The sequence below is a fragment of the Epinephelus lanceolatus genome, chromosome 24, assembly GCF_041903045.1.
Source record: "Epinephelus lanceolatus isolate andai-2023 chromosome 24, ASM4190304v1, whole genome shotgun sequence".
In the NCBI taxonomy this organism is placed as follows: domain Eukaryota; kingdom Metazoa; phylum Chordata; class Actinopteri; order Perciformes; family Serranidae; genus Epinephelus; species Epinephelus lanceolatus.
The window spans coordinates 17945631-17964486 of record NC_135757.1 but is presented as its reverse complement, the minus strand read 5'-3'; the positions used below and the strand labels follow the sequence as shown (position 1 = coordinate 17964486).

The 18856-nt window shown below is 44.2% G+C and overlaps 1 protein-coding gene across 1 annotated transcript in view; it reads left to right on the top strand.

Moving 5' to 3' along the window:
* LOC117250187 (Krueppel-like factor 7) overlaps positions 1-18856 on the top strand; it is a 54909-nt gene that overhangs the window by 12425 nt on the left and 23628 nt on the right. The window contains exon 2 of the mRNA XM_033616255.2: positions 18022-18649. Within this exon, the coding sequence (XP_033472146.2) occupies positions 18022-18649 (628 nt within the window). The remainder of the gene's footprint in view (positions 1-18021; positions 18650-18856) is intronic.

The following is an 18856-nucleotide window of genomic DNA, read 5'->3' as shown; positions in this document are numbered from 1 at the left end:
GGATGTGTTTAGCAGTGTTGGGGATTTTTTTGGTCTAAACTGGGAGATATGGTGGAATCTTGTGGGCTGACACAAGTGCAGGGCCTTGGGCAAAGACAATGGGCTGTGTCAAAGAATTCTGGATGCAAAAACTGTTTGTTTTTTGTTTCTGAAAAGTAGAATCTGCGCATAAAATCTCAAATAGTTCAAATGTTTGATTTATTTCCCATTGAAATCAGGTCATTTTAAATTAGATTAGTGTATGTGATGTAAAATTAGACGGAAAATGGCAGGTTGTTCCACTAAAATCAAAGCTAACAAAAAATTCCACTGATTTTGGTGGCACAATCGCAGCTGGAAATGCTGCCATTGTCTCACAAAAAACACCAGGTTTTGGTGGCAAATTCATGGCTATAAATGTTGCTGATGTCTCGCTAAAAACACCCAGTTTTGGTGGCTTAATTACCACTAGAAGTGCCGCCAATATCTCTCCAAAAACACCCACTTTTTATTGCACAACTGACTGTAGAGAGGCTGCCAATATCTTGCTAATAAACACCCACTTTAGTGGCACAGTCGCAGTTCGATATGCCATCATTATCTTGCTAAAGCAAACTCACTTTCGGTGGCACAGTTGCCACTAGGAAAGCTGCTAATGTTTAAAAGAACACCCTGTTTTAGAGGCACAATCAAGTCGAGAAGTGCCACTTATGTCCTGTTTTGGTGGCACAGTTGCCGCTGGAAATGATGCCATGTTTTGCTTAAAAACACCTGGTTTTGGTTGCACAATCACAGCTGGAAATGCCACTAATGTCTTGCTAAAAATCATCTGGTTTTGGTGGCACAATCGCTGCTGGAAATGCTACTAATACTTAACTAAAAACATCCAGGTTTGATGGAAAAAATGCCACTGGAAATGATGCCATGTTTTGCTAAAAAAGAATTGGATTTGGTGGCACAATGGCCGCTAGAAATGCCACTAATGTCTTGCTAAAAACACCCAGTTTTGGTGGCACAATGGCTGCTAGAAGTGCCACTAATGTCTTGCTAAAAACACCCAGTTTTGGTGGCACAATCGGCACTACAAATGCCACTAATGTCTCACTAAAAAAACTCGGTTTTGGTGGGACAGTCGCTGCTGGAAATGCCACAGATGTCTTGCTAAAAATACATGGTATTGGTGGCATAATTGCAACTGGAAATGCCACTAATGTCTTGCTAAAAACCACCTGCTTTTGGTGGCACAATCGTTGCTGGAAATGCCACTTGTGCCTCACTAAACAACACCAGATTTTAATGTGGTCTGCAGCTTGGCAGCCATCTCACCTGCCATCCACCATCCCCTCCACCTCTTGATGAGAAACTCAGCTCATAAACATGTAATCACATCTACGTCACCTTAGAAACGTTGATATGATACGTATGAAATGCACAAATGTAACGTACCCGTGGTTTGCAGAGACATACAATGCCAACATATTCTTCTTGCTGTGTGTGCTGTCATTCTTCAGACTCAGCCAATTGTGCTCACCTAAATGTGTGAGAATGTGCTGCGTCATCTCAAAGTCGAGTCCTTGCGGGGTGTTAAACCCAGCTAAGTGCAATAAATTCTTTTATTCAGTGCTAAGCCAATAAAAAACAAATCCATATGGGGATCTGTGATACAAATACCAGTTTATGACTTAAAAACATTTAAGAACCCCTGCTGTTGATGTTTTTCCCATCTTTTAACTAAACTGATGGTGTCACATAAATGTTTCACTACCCAATTCCCCCCTCGCATATTTTCAGTGAAGAGAATTTGATAACTTACGCTAACAAGAGCGAAGGCATCCCCGTCCTCCCCCCGACCCTCCCTCCCTCAAAGCACATCCTCCTGCTCTCCAGTTTACTGCTATGTGTTATTCAGTCTTTTGCCCCAGATATTATTTCATTGTAAAATGATGCCAATTAGTAAAGCCAGTCGCCGGTGGCTGTGGTCTGGCTCCGTCTTCGTTCCGGCGGGGAAAGTTATTTGGGTCGGCAGCTATTTTCAGCCTGTGATGTTGCCAGGAATACTTTAGGGAGCAGCCACTGTTTTATAAGAGAGCACATCAATAATTTTCATCGGTGTATGTGTGTGTGTATAAGCGAGAAAGAGAGAGACAGAGAGAGCTTCACAGACAGAGTTTATTGGGTTTATGTGCGTGTGTGTGTTTGCACCTGTGTGTGCACGAAGATGAAAAGTGGCTGTCTTCTTTTGAATATTTGGCGGAGCAGCTGGTGTGTATACTGTATGTGTGTCGGTCACTTGCACACATGCACTTGTTCTTATGCTGCACATGTTTCCACGACCTCCCATTAATTTGAACCACATTAATTTGCCAGCCTTTGAACTTTAACCCCGAATCTTAACGCAGCTGTTATTCCGGGGCTTTCCCCTTTGCCCTGTAATCACCCGCCTTCTCAAACCAAATGCTCTTCTTGTGGGACACCAGTCAAAGCACCCACACACCAACACACATGCAGCTAAAGGCCAAAGTCAATGAGTTCCCAACACTTTTCTTAGTGCATCTAACTGCTCTCTTCGCCTCTCCGCTCCGCAGCTGTACATTGTCAGGATAAAATTGGGGTGAAAAGTCCTCGCACTCCGCTTACGCTTCACACTGAAAAGCCAGCCGCTCGGCATAGAGGGGTGAACAGGTTCAGGCTGCCGCGCTGCCTCCGCCCATTCTCGCCCAACCTAAACTCACACACGCTCTCTTAGTCTCTCTCATATCTCTTGGAGGAGAGCCCACGGCAGTAGCAGTGGTGAGGAGACGTCTTTCAATTTTTTAAGCGGCTTGAGCTAATCTTTGTCGCTCAGGTTTGTTTTGAAAGCATTGCTGCGGGAATAAAGACGGAACGACAGTGCCCCACCTCCTGTTTGCACGGTCGCGGATACACATAAAGTCACCGGGATGTACACGCTCTTGCGTAACTGCACAGATTCCCCCAAAAACACACACTCCAGTGCGACCCTGAGCTAATCCACCTTGGCCTTGTGAGACTGTGCCACTGACCTGCTTTTGCTGCTTGTTTTCTTGCTACTTGCTCGCAACACATTCCCACCCTTTGCTTCTTCTTAGCTAACCCTGAGGTTTGGTGCTGTAATGAGTGACAAAGCCTGAAACTGCGGCCCTAACAGACAAGCTGAGTGTTACACAACACCTGCGCGGCGAAAGCTAAACACAGACCAGGCTGGCAGAAAACAGAGGTGGCTTCCTATTCAGCCATAGAGGAGCATGTAAGAATGAACCATTTTGGCTCTTATCAGTGCGGGCACGGCGCCACAGTTGCACTTCACGGTTTGTGGACGTGATTGGGGTACCGAGCAGCCCTTTCTGACTGGCACTGTATGAGGAGGAAGCAGAGTTTTTCCGCTTCACTGTTCCCTTTATCTCTCCCCTCTCTCCTCTCCCCTCTGTTATTTTCGGCCCTCCTCCCCTCTCCCTCTCTTTCTCTTTCGCTGCTCGCCGCTCTTTTGTTTCTCCGTGCCTTTTCCAGCCAAGGCCCCATTCTCTTGCCCCGTCATTGTGTGCGGTAATGAAGATTAGCCAGCCTGCCGCACACAATGGGGTCCCCACATCCGGAGCACAGACTCCCCAAATCCTGCTGCAAGCTGCTAACCCCGGTGTAAAACCACTGTTGTCGCCGACCCCCTCTATCCATGCACCCACACACGCATATACATATTCTGCTTCATTCACACACACGAGCACGAACAAACATGTCCAGTATGCACTCTGCACTCTGCCGTGTTGAAAGCGAATGGCTGAAATGTCTCCTGATTAGATTAGTATGGTTTTGACAGCTGAGAGGGAGTGCTTGGCAACTCATACGCCGATAAACAGCAGCTCACCCAAATCCAGTTAAAGAGAGACAGAGTTCCCCTCCCCAGTGAGTGCAACACGGCTCCACTCATCGGGATTATACCCCCCCCCCCCATCCTCCATGCCCTGCTATTCTCCTCTTCGCTCCAATCTCATCATCCTCTCCATCATTCATCTTCTTCAGTCTCAAGATGCTTCTTCTCTTCTCTTCTGTTCTCTCCTCTCCTCCCCTCTATCCTATTTCTCCCTCACCTCTGCGATCCTCGACTTAATACCAGAACAAAGACATTTTCCACACTTTGTCACAAGCTATTTAGATGGAACAGCAGAGGTCTTTATATGCAGTGCACTTGTTGTATCCCGAGCCTAAGACCTCTTAATAATGTCTGTATTGCGCTCAAGGTCGGCAGATCTCCACAACTTCAATCTGTTTACTTGTCAAACTACTTCCAGTGTTTAGAGGATACGAGTGTGGCTTTGTCTGTGTGGTAAGATGGATTATTCAAATGTGACAGCAGTTTTTTTATTGTGGGACAAAATACTGAAGGAGAGAAAAGAAGCATGTCCACTCATTTGGGAAGCTGGAACCAGTGAATTTGTGCGTTTCTGTCCATCATTTTTTAGTCAATTGATTACATAAAATAAATGCAGTTGAATAATCCAAGTTAACAAGTTGTCATGGAAATGTAGCCAATTATACTTCCATTGTTTAAAGCACTTGAAGGACAGCTACTGAGTGGATCTGTTTGTTTACCAAGTACTTGAGCGCCAACCTTTTTTTAAAAGAGGATCTATTATGCTCGTTTTCAGGTTCATACTTGAATTTTGAGTGTCTATTAGAACATGTTTACCTGCTTTAATGTTCAAAAAACACTTCATACTCATAATGTCTCTGCTGGAACACCTGTATTCACCTTCTGTATGAGACTCTCAATTTTAGCTTCTGTCCCTTTAAACCCCCTTCCCGAAAAAGTCCAGTCTGCTCTGATTGGTCAGCATTTCCGAGTCCTCTGTATCTCTGCATCTCTGCATCAGCATTGCAACGAATGACTGTAACGGAGAATAGCAGTGCTTTCTACCATGAAAAATCAGCAGCCAGCATTTCAGTTACACAAATCCCTGATTAGCATGTAGCTACATGTAGCAGTGTACTTGCAGCCGTGGAATGGCTGTGTATAGCAGCATCTTCTCTCGTAAAAGTCACCACTAAAAACTTCTAAACCAAAATCTTAACAACAAGACATGTTCCAGCCGAATATGATTTGAAATTGGGGGAAAATCCAGACCACTGGCAGCCAAGACATAAGTAGGTAGCTACATGTAGCAGTGTACTTGTACATGTATACTGACTGTGTATTGAGACATTCTCTCCAGCTTAAAGTCACCAAATAAAGCTTTGAAACCAAAATCTTCACATGTTGCAGTAGAAATGTGATCCAAAATTGGGGGAAAACGTAACATTGACACAACACATTGACAACCAAGATGTTAGCATGTATCTACATCTAGCAGTGTACCTGCAGCTGTGGAATTGCTGTATATAGCATCACTTTCTCTCATAAAAGTTACCAATAAAAGGCCTCTTAATCAAAATCTTATCAGGCAGACATGTTACAGCAGGAATATGATCCATATTTGGTTGAAAATTTGGACCATTTGCAGCCAAAATGTTAGCATGTAGCTACATGTAGCCGTGTACTTGCAGCCATGAACTGACTGTGTATTGCAACATTTCTGCCGTTAAAAGTCACCAATTAAAACTTCAAAACCAAAATCTCAATATCTGGACATGTTCCAGCAGGTATATGATCCAAAACTGGGGGAAAATTTAGACCATTGGCAGCCAAGATGTAGCATGTAGCTCTATGTAGCAGTGTACTTGTAGCCGTGGAATGGTTGTGTATTGCAGCACTTTCTCTCATAAAAGTCACCAATTAAAGCTTCTAAATCAAAATCTTTATAACCAGACATGTTCCAGCAGGAATATGATCTGAAACTGGGTGAAAATTTAGACCACTGCAGCCAAAACATGAGCATGTATCTTCATGTAGCAGTGCACATGTAAATTGACTGTGTATTGTGACATTTTTTCCTGTTAAACATCACGAATTAAAGATTCTAAACCAAAATCTTTACATCCAGACTCATTCCATCAGGAATATGATCCGATATCGGGGGAATATATAGCACATTGGCAACCAAGATGTTAGCATGTAGGTACATGTAGTGGTGTAGGCTGTGTAATGTAAACACTTGCTGTAGCGTACCTGGAGCAGATGACCATATAAAGAAATCTGTCATGATTTCATGTCAGCTTGTAGCCAAAGTGCAAATAAATGCTGGAAACATTCAGAATGGTCTGCAGCCTGAGATTATTTCTCCCAGGGATTTTTTTTTTTTTTTTGTTACATACATTTACCTCATTATTTGAAACGTTTAATATTATGACAGAAAGTAAGTAAAGCATAACAGGTCCCCTTAAAATATCATTTTACAGAGGGGTTGTTCATATTGCTGTCTATGTTGTGCTATGGGAAGACAGAGGGGAAGGTCCCCCGTGTCGGAGATGATGCGGATGTGTGGTTTCTGTTGTGTCTGCTCTGAGAAAGCGATGGGAAATGTCTTTCTGCTCCATTAAGCAGAGGTCACCAGGTTTTTGCGCTCTGAGTGCTCCATCATTGTGGCTTTCCTGCAAGATGAAAGGTGCTTTGAAGATTCCCCATTACACACAAACATACTTACACATGTCGTGTAAACCGGCAGTAACTGAGGGCTTAGTGGGGAGATGTCTTACTTTAAACAACGTCCTTATAGTAGTCTTCAAAAGAAATAATCATAGGTTCAATCCCCATGTCCATGAGCAACATGCTAAAGACTGAACTTTGAAGTGTTAAAGTAAAGGGTAAGTTTGGAAATTTTTTAACCTGGACTTTATTTTCCCATGTTTTGTGTTGAAGTGGCTAATGGTAACAACACTTTTGATACTGGTCCAGTATTGAGTGAGAGCGCTGCAGCTGGCAGCAGTGAACAGGCTGTAGTATAATCACTTGGGGCATGTTTACACCGTCAATTTACGTTCTCTAAAAGTGCTTCATTTGCCACTGACAGGCTCAGATTGCTATTATAAGTGTCTGACAGCTTATAGAAGGGATCCCTACAGAGATAGACCTTTTTATGAAAGAGTAAAATTCTTTTTGTTTAACCAGAAACCAGAAACATGGACATAAATGGATTCACCAGACTCCATTTAAATAAACAGTAATTTAAGCATGTATGGAGCCGGCATAGTTTTACATCCAGCTGGGTGAATTCAAAGTTTGTTTCAACCAAACCAGAGTTGGTGATTGTTGGAACAGTGGGGAAACAAAGCAGGACAGTGTTTGTGAGTTTTATTTTGTTTTTGTCTTCTTTGAATAGAGTGTGTTTTATTATGATAAAACTACTGTTTTTGTAAATGGAGTTTGGTGGGTTTGACAATGGCGATTTCGGGGCTGTTTCTGGTTCTTCAACAAAAAGATCCAGCTCTGTAGAGATCTTTTCCCCATCAGTTGTCAGGCACAAAATAATCTGGGCTTGTCAGTTGTAAAAGCAAACACTTTCAGTGGACATAAATTGACGGTGTGAACATTGTGAACAATGGTTACATTGCAGATGGTTTTGCCATTGACAGCTGCAGCACTCTTACTCAGTACTGGACCAATTTCAAAAGTAGTTGTTCCCATTTGTCACTTAGATACAAAAATATGGGAAAATAGGGTCTATGTTGAAATATACCGAATTTACCCTTTCAGTGCTTAAAATGTAAATCAAAGTATTTGGCCCAGCAAAACAAAATTGAATTTGCTGCCTGAGAACTCGAGTGTCTGTTAGCGCATCCATCCAATCAAAGATTGACTGTGTGCAAAGGAGATGTCAGGCTTACAACCATATGTGCATTATTCCCTCAAACTCCGTCAGCAAATTGTGATTTAACAACTGGCAGTGTCTGTTATCAGCCTGAAGCCCGCACTGTGTAAAACCGCCTCAAGGTGCTGTGTTGCCAGGCTTTGACGGTGAGGCTGACAGCGGCCCTGATTATTACTGTGAGGCTAATGTCGTCTGATAAGGCCGTGTGTGTAATTAAGCTGTTTCCGCGGCGTGTTATCTGAAGCTAGGTGAGGCTCGGCTGCCTGGAGAGATGGAGCTGTTAGTCAGTGAGGAGGAGGAGGACTGCTGTCTCCTGTCTCTAGCTCTTCAAGCTTCATATTTTTCCCTCTCTTTCTCTGGTAATTTTTTGCTTATGCACCTGTAGGTGTGAAGATGCTGTGGCTTCACCCTTCACCTCACACACTCTCTTAAAACTTTACTAATCTGAAACGTTGCATAGCGTGAATAGAGCCCTGTCTCTTTCACCTGTCTGTCTCTTCGTTCTTCTCTCAGGGAAGGCAGATAAATTAGCTCCATCTCTTCCCTCAAGCTCTTTCTCTTTGTGTCTCTACTCCCTCCATCTCTCCTTTGCTTCGTTGCTCCGGAGCCCCGTCGAGGCATCAGGAGCTCCAAGCTCCCTCCGGCCAAACACTGCACCCCCTGCCGCTCTCTCCGTTGAGAATACCAGGGCGAAGCGAGGGCGCTCTGCTATTTAGATCAGTGTTGAGGAAAACGAAGCGTTAACCTCCTCACCCGCTCCCCACCCTTTCCCCTCCTCATAGCCCCGTAGGCAGGTTCCCCCGCTCAACTGGGATCCACTGGTGACGCCATGCTGCTCTCCAAGGAGTCTGGAATCTGGGGGTCAGAGCTCTTAGTGAGCACATGGGAAGGAGCAAAAACCCTGAAGGGCAGCTTAGAGGGGAGGGGGTGCGTTTTCTGAGATTTTGTGTGCATACGTATGGGGGAGGGGGGGAGGGGGTGCTGTGTAAGTATTGCTCAGTGAAGCTATAGATTACCGTCTCTGTCAGCTGCGACGGCCACCGCTGATGAGCTCCCGCGCGGTATCATTTCGTATCGATTAGGTACTGCGACGCAAACACACAAAGGCTGTTGGCGAGATGGCTGCTGCCTAGGGCTACTGGTCATTTAGCTGTCACCTCAAAGTGATGGCTTGGCCTGGGCTCACCAGATCAATGGGAGACACAGGCCCTATAACACACTATAGCAGGATAAGACACACACATGTGCACATATATGCACTTACACACTCTGTGAACGACTGCTCTCTGAATTAAGTGCCTGCCCAAACTTTTCCTTCGATAAAAGTGCCAAGTGTGGTGCTGAATTACAAATAGCAACAACAAAGATGGCTGTTAACTATCAGTAAAGTTAAACAGTGAATCATAAAAATGAAATCAAAAGAAAAAAAAGGATGCGACAGTTTGGCTACCTGGTTCATTGCAGGCCAGATTGATTGTGGTGATTGTGGTGCAGCTCTACCTGAAGGGTAACACTATGATTAACTTCTCAGAAGGGTTTTAATCAGAGCAGTGGTATTATATTCACACCCGGTGACCAATGACATTGTGCGATTTTAAATAACAGTGTGCAGCAAACAATACACGTCAGTTGGATGTGAAACAACAAAAGAAGAGAAACAAAGCTGAGGAGACGTCAGTGTTAATTCATCCATGACGTGAATGTTACTCACTTTTAAAATGAATAATCAAACCCCTGCTAGATACGAACATGGGTGAGCCAAGGAATCAAAATGTCATCTTGGTGGTGAAAAGGAATCTTTTTCCAATTTGTAGAAAATGAGGATGGCAGTCAAAAGCACATTTTGTGAAAACACAGCCCAGTTGCCAGAATACTAGGTTGGCAGTGTATGTTTCTGCAAATCACAGATATGTTACATTTGTACATTTCATGTTTTAAGTTCTGATTACATATTAATGACCTGGGTATCTTATTAGGTAGAGGAAGGGATGGTGGATGGCATGACCCTATAGACAAAACAGCTGCCAAGTCGTAGACAGCAGCAGCAGTTTGAGAAAACAAACAACAAAAGTGGGTATTTTCTGGCAACACATCAGGATATTTCTAGCTTTGGTTCTTGCGGACAAAGCAGGGTGTTTTTTAATGACACATTGGGACATTTCCACCTTTGTTGTGACAAAACTAGGTATTTTTCAACACCATGTCGGGACATTTTAAGCTGTGCTTGTTGTGACAAACTTGATATTTTTTCATGACTTGTCGGGACATTCCTGGCTGTGCTTGTTTTAACAAAATTGAGTATTTTCTAACAACAGGCCAAGACATTTTCAGCTTTGTTTGTTGTGACAAAACCAGGTATTTTTCAACTGTATGTTGGGACATTTCCAGCTGTGCTTGTTGTGACAAACTGGATATTTTTTCATGACTTGTCGGGACATTCCTGGCTGTGCTTGTTTTAACAAAACTGAGCATTTTCTAACGACAGGTCAGGACATTTTCAGCTTTGTTTGTTGTGACAAAACCGGGTATTTTTCAACACAGGTTGGGACATTTCCAGCTGTGTATGTTATGACAAACTGGATATTTTTTTCATGACTTGTCGGAACATTCCTGGCTGTGCTTGTTTTTACAAAACTGAGCATTTTCTAACGACAGGTCAGGACATTTTCAGCTTTATTTGTTGTGACAAAACTGGGTATTTTTCAACACAGGTTAGGACATTTCCAGCTGTGCTTGTTGTGACAAACTGGATATTTTTTCATGACTTGTTGGGACATTCCTGGCTGTGCTTGTTTCAACAAAACTGAGTATTTTCTAACGGCAGGTCAGGACATTTTCAGCTTTGTTTGTTGTGACAAAATCAGGTATTTTCCAACAGCATGTCGGGACATTTCAAGCTGTGCTGTCGGGGCGTTCCTGACTGCTTGTTTTAACAAAACCAAGTATTTTTTTAATGACATTTCCAGGATTTTTTTTAACAACACATTTCCAGCCATATTTGTTGCGACCAAACTGGGTATTTTTAGCCAAAACATGATATTTTCCTAACCCTAACCAAGTTGTTATTCTGTCAATTCCAACATAAATGTATACAACTTCAGAAAGCGTAGCAATATGAGGAAGTTAGAGTTTGAAAATTACCTGAGAACAAAATACTTATTCACCACTCTCACTTGCTGCTTAGCTTAGCTTAGCATAAAGAGTGGAAACAGGGAAATACTTAGCCAGGCTCTATAATGAAAGTATTGTGAGATCTCAATTCTGTGCAAAAAAAAAATATTATACATAATGCAGCCCTGCAAGGAAGGTACTGCAGGGAATCATGGGTCATCTTTAAAGAAATGTGACAGCTCCACCCAAACTCAGTGCATTTAACAATAGTGCTGCATAACCCCCTCCAGCTCAGGGCCCCCTTATAGTCCTGCCCTTTTCAACCCTGCTAGCATCAGCGCTGAACATTATTCATAGCACCTTGTCTCTATCACGGCATCTGTAAAAACTAAACACGATTATCCTGAAATTAATGAGCCGTATCCACCCCATTACATTTATCTGTTTAGTGGTGTTTTGGGCCTTCCTTTAGGGCATTATGCATGCTCTTCTGTTCATATTTATAACCCAGGCTTTTTATTAGCGACTTAGCGGGGTGCTAACAGTTGGGAGGCAGCATGCGCTTTGATGGTGATGGCAGGCGGCTCGGTGCAGGCCAAATGTGAAGGGAGGAGAGGGGATCAGCTGCCAGGCCACGGGCCCCGTGGAAGAGGGGAGGACAGGGCGAGACAGAGACGAGGAGAAGTCAGGAGAAGGAGAAAGAAGGACTTTTTTAACTTAAAAGTCAGAGGAGGTAGTGATCAGGACCGATTCACAGCTCTCAGCCCTGCTTGACTTTGCGAGAAGCGTGTCTTGTGATCAGCGAATATTTATCACACCTGCTATATTTTAAGCCTCACTAACCTGAGGTGTGTTCTGCATGCATAATTCAGAGTGTGTTTGTGCATGAACAGAAATACAAAGTGCATTTGAGTATGGGGCAGCTTTTTTTTTACATTTGCTTTTTGAGTGTTTTCTGTTTAAATGTGCACGGCTTTTTGCCTGAGTAAAGCACAAGCATAACATTGAGGTGAGCTGACCTAAAACTGTGCAGTGACCTGACCCTTACCCCTAACCCTAAGTCTATGTTGTTCCTATTGGAGTATAAATACACTCCTGTGGCTGCTGAGTCCTGTGTTTTCACATTGATTCTCACACAAATAGGATGTATGTTTATTTATGAGTAGGAAGATAGGCAGTATGTAGCGAAAAGTCATGCGCCTGTGCACAATTTGTACATAACACTGCTGAACTCTGCACTTTCTAAATGCTTTAATGACAAACTGAACTAAAAGCAGACCTTTATTTCCACCTGGACCATTCTTTCTAATCATTTACCAATCAATTCTGACAACTTCAGTCCCTTGTCGCAGATATCCAGTGTATTCATATAAAATGTTGGAGAAGTAACCTGTCCAGCATGCTTGTGCACTCAGTATGGGAAGCTGTTGCATGGTACGTCATAGCCTGCGATTCAGTAGGCGCTGTCATTGTATAGTCTGCATACGTCAAACTTGATGTCGTACCCAAGTTTATTAGATTCATGTTGCACAGTGTAGCTTGCACTAAACTTATAAGATTACTAAAATCTCTCAGTCTGTATGGGGGAAGGATTTAGTGGCATCTAGTGGTGAAGATTGCAGATTGCAACCAGCTGAAACTTCTCCCGGTGAGAATTCCTTCAGTGTTCATTGTTCAGGAAGTTTTTACTAGGCGTGGAATTATCCACAGAGGGTCTTCCTCTCCAAAACAAACTGACCAGGTGATTAAAACTGGTAAAAACACTGAATGTAGCAATTTCATTTTACAAAGCAGTGTCTCTCCAATGTTGTTTGGTATGTCAGAAACGGGCTGCTAGCCCAGCACCTGCTAATATGTGCTCACCTTCTTTCTTTTAATTTAAGATGTAGACGTTCGGGAGCTGAGTCATCCACGTCCATTCTGGGCTACTGTAGAAACATGGCAGTGCAACATGGCGGTCTTCATAGATGAGGACCTGCTGCCTATGTAGATATAGGCTCATATACTTCATATAGCTCATTCTAAGGTAACAAAAACACATTAATTCTTATTTTCATGTGAATATACACTTAGGAAAACATACTTATCATAATATATGCCATTTCTGCTAATATATCCCCCTAAATCCTACACCCTGGACACAACAACATTAAATGCTGCCGCTCTGATTTCATGCCTCACCACTCAAACTTCAATCAGTGTCAACTTTGACCTTATTTGGTTGTAACCTTGCACCGCTCAGCCAATTAGATGAAACATTACCTGACATAACCTGAAAGTGACTCGTGATGAAACAGGTTTTCAACCCCTCTTGATTTATCTTGATAGGCCTTTTTAAGGATGACATTTTGACATGTCACATTGGGAAAAGCACAGTAAATAATAATATTAATGATAACTGAATTCCATTTAGCTGCTTTAGTTTCAGGGTCCTGGTATTGTGTACAGTTTATATCATTGGTTATGCACAGTATAGAGAGCCTTAGCCTGTGGTCATTAGTAGTAGGCGTTTTTGTTAATTTCATATATAAAATATTTTATTTTCTGTGCCCTCAGATCAGATTTGAGTGGGTATGTTTATTTTAAAGATGCTCTGTGCTTTGTCTCTGAGTAGCACTTCACAATGCCGCCTTTAATATGGAACATATGATGACACATACTGGTTTTGAACTGCCCGTGGGAAGAATGAACATGTAAGAGTGTGTCCATTCTTTGATTAAAAGCTCTCTTTTCACTGTCTTCTTTTCTCTCTGTAGAACACGCCATGTGAAATGACTTTTCTCTGACTCACTCATATCTCCGACAGTTGTCTCTTGTCTCTCCTGTGTGTGTATCTCACTCACTCGAGTCACAATGCTTACCAGAATGCAAGGCCGTAGGTTTGGTTTAAAAATTGTGGGGGACAAATATGAAAGGGGGGATTTGGGGGTCCCCTGTTAGGAAAGTTTGAGCATGAAACACTTTTAACAATTTGTGCCTTTTCTGCATCAGTGTATAGTGTAAACGTCTTTAATTTTGTCAAAATGGTAGTCCTCTGATACTTTCATCTTTTTATTGAGGGAGACATACGTACATGTCATAAATATTGAGGTGGATGTGTCACCTGCATCCCCCTTGAAATCTAAACCTATGTCGGATTGCACATATTTGATTGGCTGAGAGGCATCATGTAATACAATTTAACATATGCAATTGGTCTATGAGTTTCCTGGTCCGCTACAAAGAAAAAGAAATGCTCCGTCAAAATAATTTTCAATCGATAATGTTGTAGCATTAACAAGACTTAAAATAAGAGAGGCTCAGACATGGAGTTGCACATTTGAGGGTTTACTTGCAAGAAAGCGAAAGACTTGGTACATAATGACAATTTATAGTGTGTGACAAACATGCATTGTGGGTACTGTAGGTACTTTCCAAGGGTTATTTCCTGCCACTCAGACTACCAGCTCCGAGAGCGATTTTTCTCCTCACATAACCAAATTTGGCCTGAAGCAACGCCAGATTATTTAGCTGAAGTCACATCAGGGTAATAAGTTTATGTCCGGACACGTACACTATATTAATCAGTTACAGTTCTAGGTCTGGATGGGAGGGCTGTCTGGGTTTGGACCTGGGAACAACCCAGTCTCACTCTGAATTCGTCAAAATCTGGGTCTTGGTCAGTGACTTCTGGCGTCAGACGCCGACCAAAAAAGCTTTCCTTTCCCGTTGGCATGATACGTAGCCGGTTGCCATTATTGTTTAATGGCAACTGGCATCAGAGGGAAATTGTGGTAGGACAACAACGAAGTTTCAGGCGCTGGAAGTCCGAATAGGGTGGGTAGGACGATTGGTGGATGGGTCCAATAACCACAGATTTTCACCTGGGAAACCAGTGTTCACTTCCTGTACGATTGTAAAGCCTAACCCTGCTAATTTTTCCTAAACCCAACCGTGTGTGTGTTGGAAAAATGTAACCACATGCATTTGTTATTAAAGGGAAAAAAAACATCAATTTGCGGTGTTGTACCAATGTAGTGCGTTTATTTTAAAAGAGACACAAGTGTATTTTGGACAGAGGATGCATGTAACAGGCAGAACTTGACATAGCATCCCAGAATGTCCACAACCAACGCAGCCAGGGTACCTTGCGAGCTGTTTCTGGACGTGGAAAGTCCATGACCAAATGTCAATATGTGATGAGGTTGAAGTGAGAATGTGTTGCCGGGGGATGAAGGAGGATGGCAGGTTAACAAGTAGGAAGCATTTTGGTCATTTTGCTAACAAGGGGGATTGCGTCCCCCCTTAAATCAACCACTGGACATTAGAAATTTGATAGTAGTAAAGTTAAATTCTCAAGAGCACTCCTGAAGCTGGTGATTGTCTTTTTCCGAGGGGCTTGAATCTGGAATCTGGTCCCAAGTCACCCCACCAACAGTGCCACCAAAGCCATTTGCTCCAGTTTGAAGGTGGAGGTGGGGCTGCTGGAACAGCCATTGGATTGTCTCAGCTTATCCTGGCTCGCATGAAGGAATCATCCCGAAAGCCTTTTAGGAAATGAACCCTGGCTTTATGCAGAGCCAATTGATGTTGGCTCTCCAGATCGGCATTTGTCCAAACAGAGCTGAAGCGGGCCATGAACAGCTCCTTTATCTTGGCTATTGTGCTTTGCTTTTGGCTCTTGATTCCATGCCTACACACAAGTTGCACATTCACTTTAGGCCACGAGATCAGCAAATAGACGCGCATGTGCGTAGGTGTTGCACAAACACACACACACACACACACACACACACACACACACACACACACAAGTGCTGCATAATTAGCATAATTATGCTGCACACACGTGCACTTGCAAAAATTATGCGCACACACACAAACTGGCATAATTATATGCAGCCACATACAGTACACACACCCACACTGCTCTACGGTACACACACAGAAGCCGCTGATCAACTGCATGACCTTCTCTCTTACAATGTTAATGTCACCACCTGGGGGAGGAGGGTGGTGGAAGGAAAGGATGGGGGCTTGATGGAGTGATGGGAGAAAAGAAGGGGGCATGACAAGGCTTGATAAGCCTGTCGTACCCGCCACCCGCCACCCCCTCAGCCTCTTTCATCCCTCTTACCTCGTCAAACATCCCTTCAGCATGCACGCACTTATAAGTACAGTGTGCATGCATGCACACACACACTCCACCTTACACCACGTCACAGCCGACATCCAAGCACATCCTTGCACATCACCGTGGGTCGTAACCCAACATTCAGTGTGCATGAACCCTTTTCTGTGTCTGTGTGTGAGGCCTGTGGCTTGCCCGCTGACAGGATACTGTTATGCCAAATGTCACACTTCCAAAAAGGATTCACCCCCCACGGAGAAAATGAAGTCAACACCTTCCTTTCGCTCTTACTCCATCACCTCCCTCTCGTCTCCTGCCTCCTTCACCTTGTACCTCCATCACTCTCTTCTTCCTCCTCCTCCTCCTCCTTCTCCGTCTTCCACTCAGCCTCTCTCTCACTTATCCGTTTCTATCCTCTTTTCTGCTCCCTTGAACTATCTCTACCTCACACACACACACACACACTCACCTTGGTTTGCAGTCCTCAGCGTTTTGCTGAATAAAGTCCCCTTTAACTGGCTGGTTTTAGCAGATAATTAGTCCTCACCTTGGGAGAGGAGGAAACGACAATGAGAAGAAAAGGAGTGGAAAAAAGCAGAGAGAAAAGGGTGATTTGGGGGAATCGATAGGGGGTGAAGCAGAAGTACAAGGGTGATGGCGAGAGTGAGAAGGGCAGCGAGGCAGAGGGGTTGAAAGATGTAGTGAACAGAGCAGGTTTTTTTCTATACATGTACGCATTACCTTCATCATGTCTCAACGCCTTCAGTATTTAATTGCATTCTGAAAGAAGGAATAAAGGGAAAAAAACAACCTTCTCATTTAATTCACGATTCACTGGCCTCAGCCATCAAGGAGACAGTAGAGACCTCTCACATGGCGCATGAAAGAAGTTATTTTTTTTAAGTCATCACAGGAAAAAAATAAATAAAAACATGTAGGCGTGCAGCGGAGGGAGGAGGCACGGTGCATTATCTTCACTTGTCGCTGTAGATGTGGTCTTGAGCAGCTTTTTAATTTGATGTCAGTATGCAAATACTGTAAACAGTCAAAAAACAACTCCAAATCCCTTTTTGTTCCTAGAAGACTTAGAGGAGAAATTACACTCCCTTAGCAACAGACACCCCCCCTCCAAAAAAGAAAAAAAAAATGTTCGGCTTTATTTTTAGAAGGTGCAAACAAGGAGAGTGGGGGGTGGGGGGTGTAAGATTGTAAATGTCTCTGATGTGTTCAGTCTGTACAACCTTATTCCTGATAATGGAACTAGCTCCTCTGTCTGTCAGTGCCTATTTACACACAAATGAAGTGGCGAGTTGCACGCGCCCAGTGGAGCTGCTAGCCTCCATCTCAGCTGTCAAAATGGGTTAGTGGCTACAAGCGAAACACAATGATCCCTGGGATCAAACTGGCGCCGTCCATTCAAACATAATAGCTTCATCCTTGGACATGGAGCGTCTCTTCTTTCCCCTTGCTGGCTCTCCTCTCAGAACCTTGCCAGCTTGTTGTAAAGTAATAGACTTCTCAGGGATGCCAGTTCACACAAATCAGCGATGTAGCCTTTTATTTGCCCTCCGAGGGGAGAGGTGTTTGGAGTAATAGGGATGAAGCAGACCATAACTACAGCTGAATAAATCTTCCTATCTTGGTTCAGTGGAAGCCGGCGCACACGGCTTGTCAAAGCTCTATAAAATGTTGTTTGATAGGAGTTCTGTTCAGTTTAGGACTTCTCCTCCTGCTATCCACTCCAGCTCGCTTTCGTTCCGCGCTACAGCGGTTGCAATCAATCAGTGTGTAATCAGCCATCGAGCCGGAGCTGCCAGGTAATCTTGGCTGTCTTGGTGGCTATCTGTGCGTGTGCGCATGTGACAGCTGGCAGAGCTGCTAAGTTGCCTGTCTGGGTGAGTGGATGGCACCACGCAGATTTTCTCTCCGCAGTGTGTAAAGGCATATCGGATGATCTGATGGCTGTTGAAATTGTCAAGTGGGATTTGAGAGTGAGGACGGGCATTTTCAGTGCCCAAATGCGTGAACTTACCTGAGTCATTTCTCCCTCTTTCTCTCCTGCAGACCTGCCTAGAATTGGAGCGCTATCTGCAGACGGAGCCCAAGCGTCTGTCAGAGCTCTTCGACCAAGACCTGGATGGCCTCCTAACTCCGGCCTACCTGAAGGAGGACGGTGAGGAAGAGCTGACGGACGCCCTGCTCCCCAGCCTACCCAGCCTCCCTGAGCCCCCGAGCCCTCCTCCAGTCCTCCTCTGCCCAACACGGAAGAATTTTCCCTCCACTGGTACAATGAAAAGAGACCTCAAACCTAAGGGCCAGGGGCTGGAAAGCGCAGAGGGCGTGGAAGGGGTCCACCAGGCCCAGCTGAGCGCCGTCACCTCCCTGACGCCACCGTCGTCGCCAGAGCTGGGCAGGCACCTCGTCAAACCCAACCAGACGCTGACAGCCTCAGCTGATGGGACACTTACCCTGAAGCTGGTGGCCAGGAAGGTGGGGCTTAGCACGGCCCGGCTGGTGGCGGCGCACGCACTCCCTGTTCGAATGAGGGACGAAGAAGAGGGGGCGACTTGTGTTATCGGGGTGGGGGAGCTACCGGAGAACAAGAAGAGGATCCACCGTTGTCAATTCAACGGCTGCAGGAAGGTGTACACCAAGAGCTCCCACCTAAAGGCCCATCAGAGGACACATACAGGTGAGAATTGGACCCACTCCTAATACACCTCTTGCCCCATCACTTAGCCCTTACCCTTCTGTTTCGTACTTTCACATCTAGGGGAAGGGTAACCCAATTCTTGTTGGGATAGAGGGGTAGGGTAGTCTCACATTTAATGTATTTCCATGTTGCATTCCCCCCATTTGATGGCATATGATGCCTGGAATTTAACTTAAGGCCAGCAGC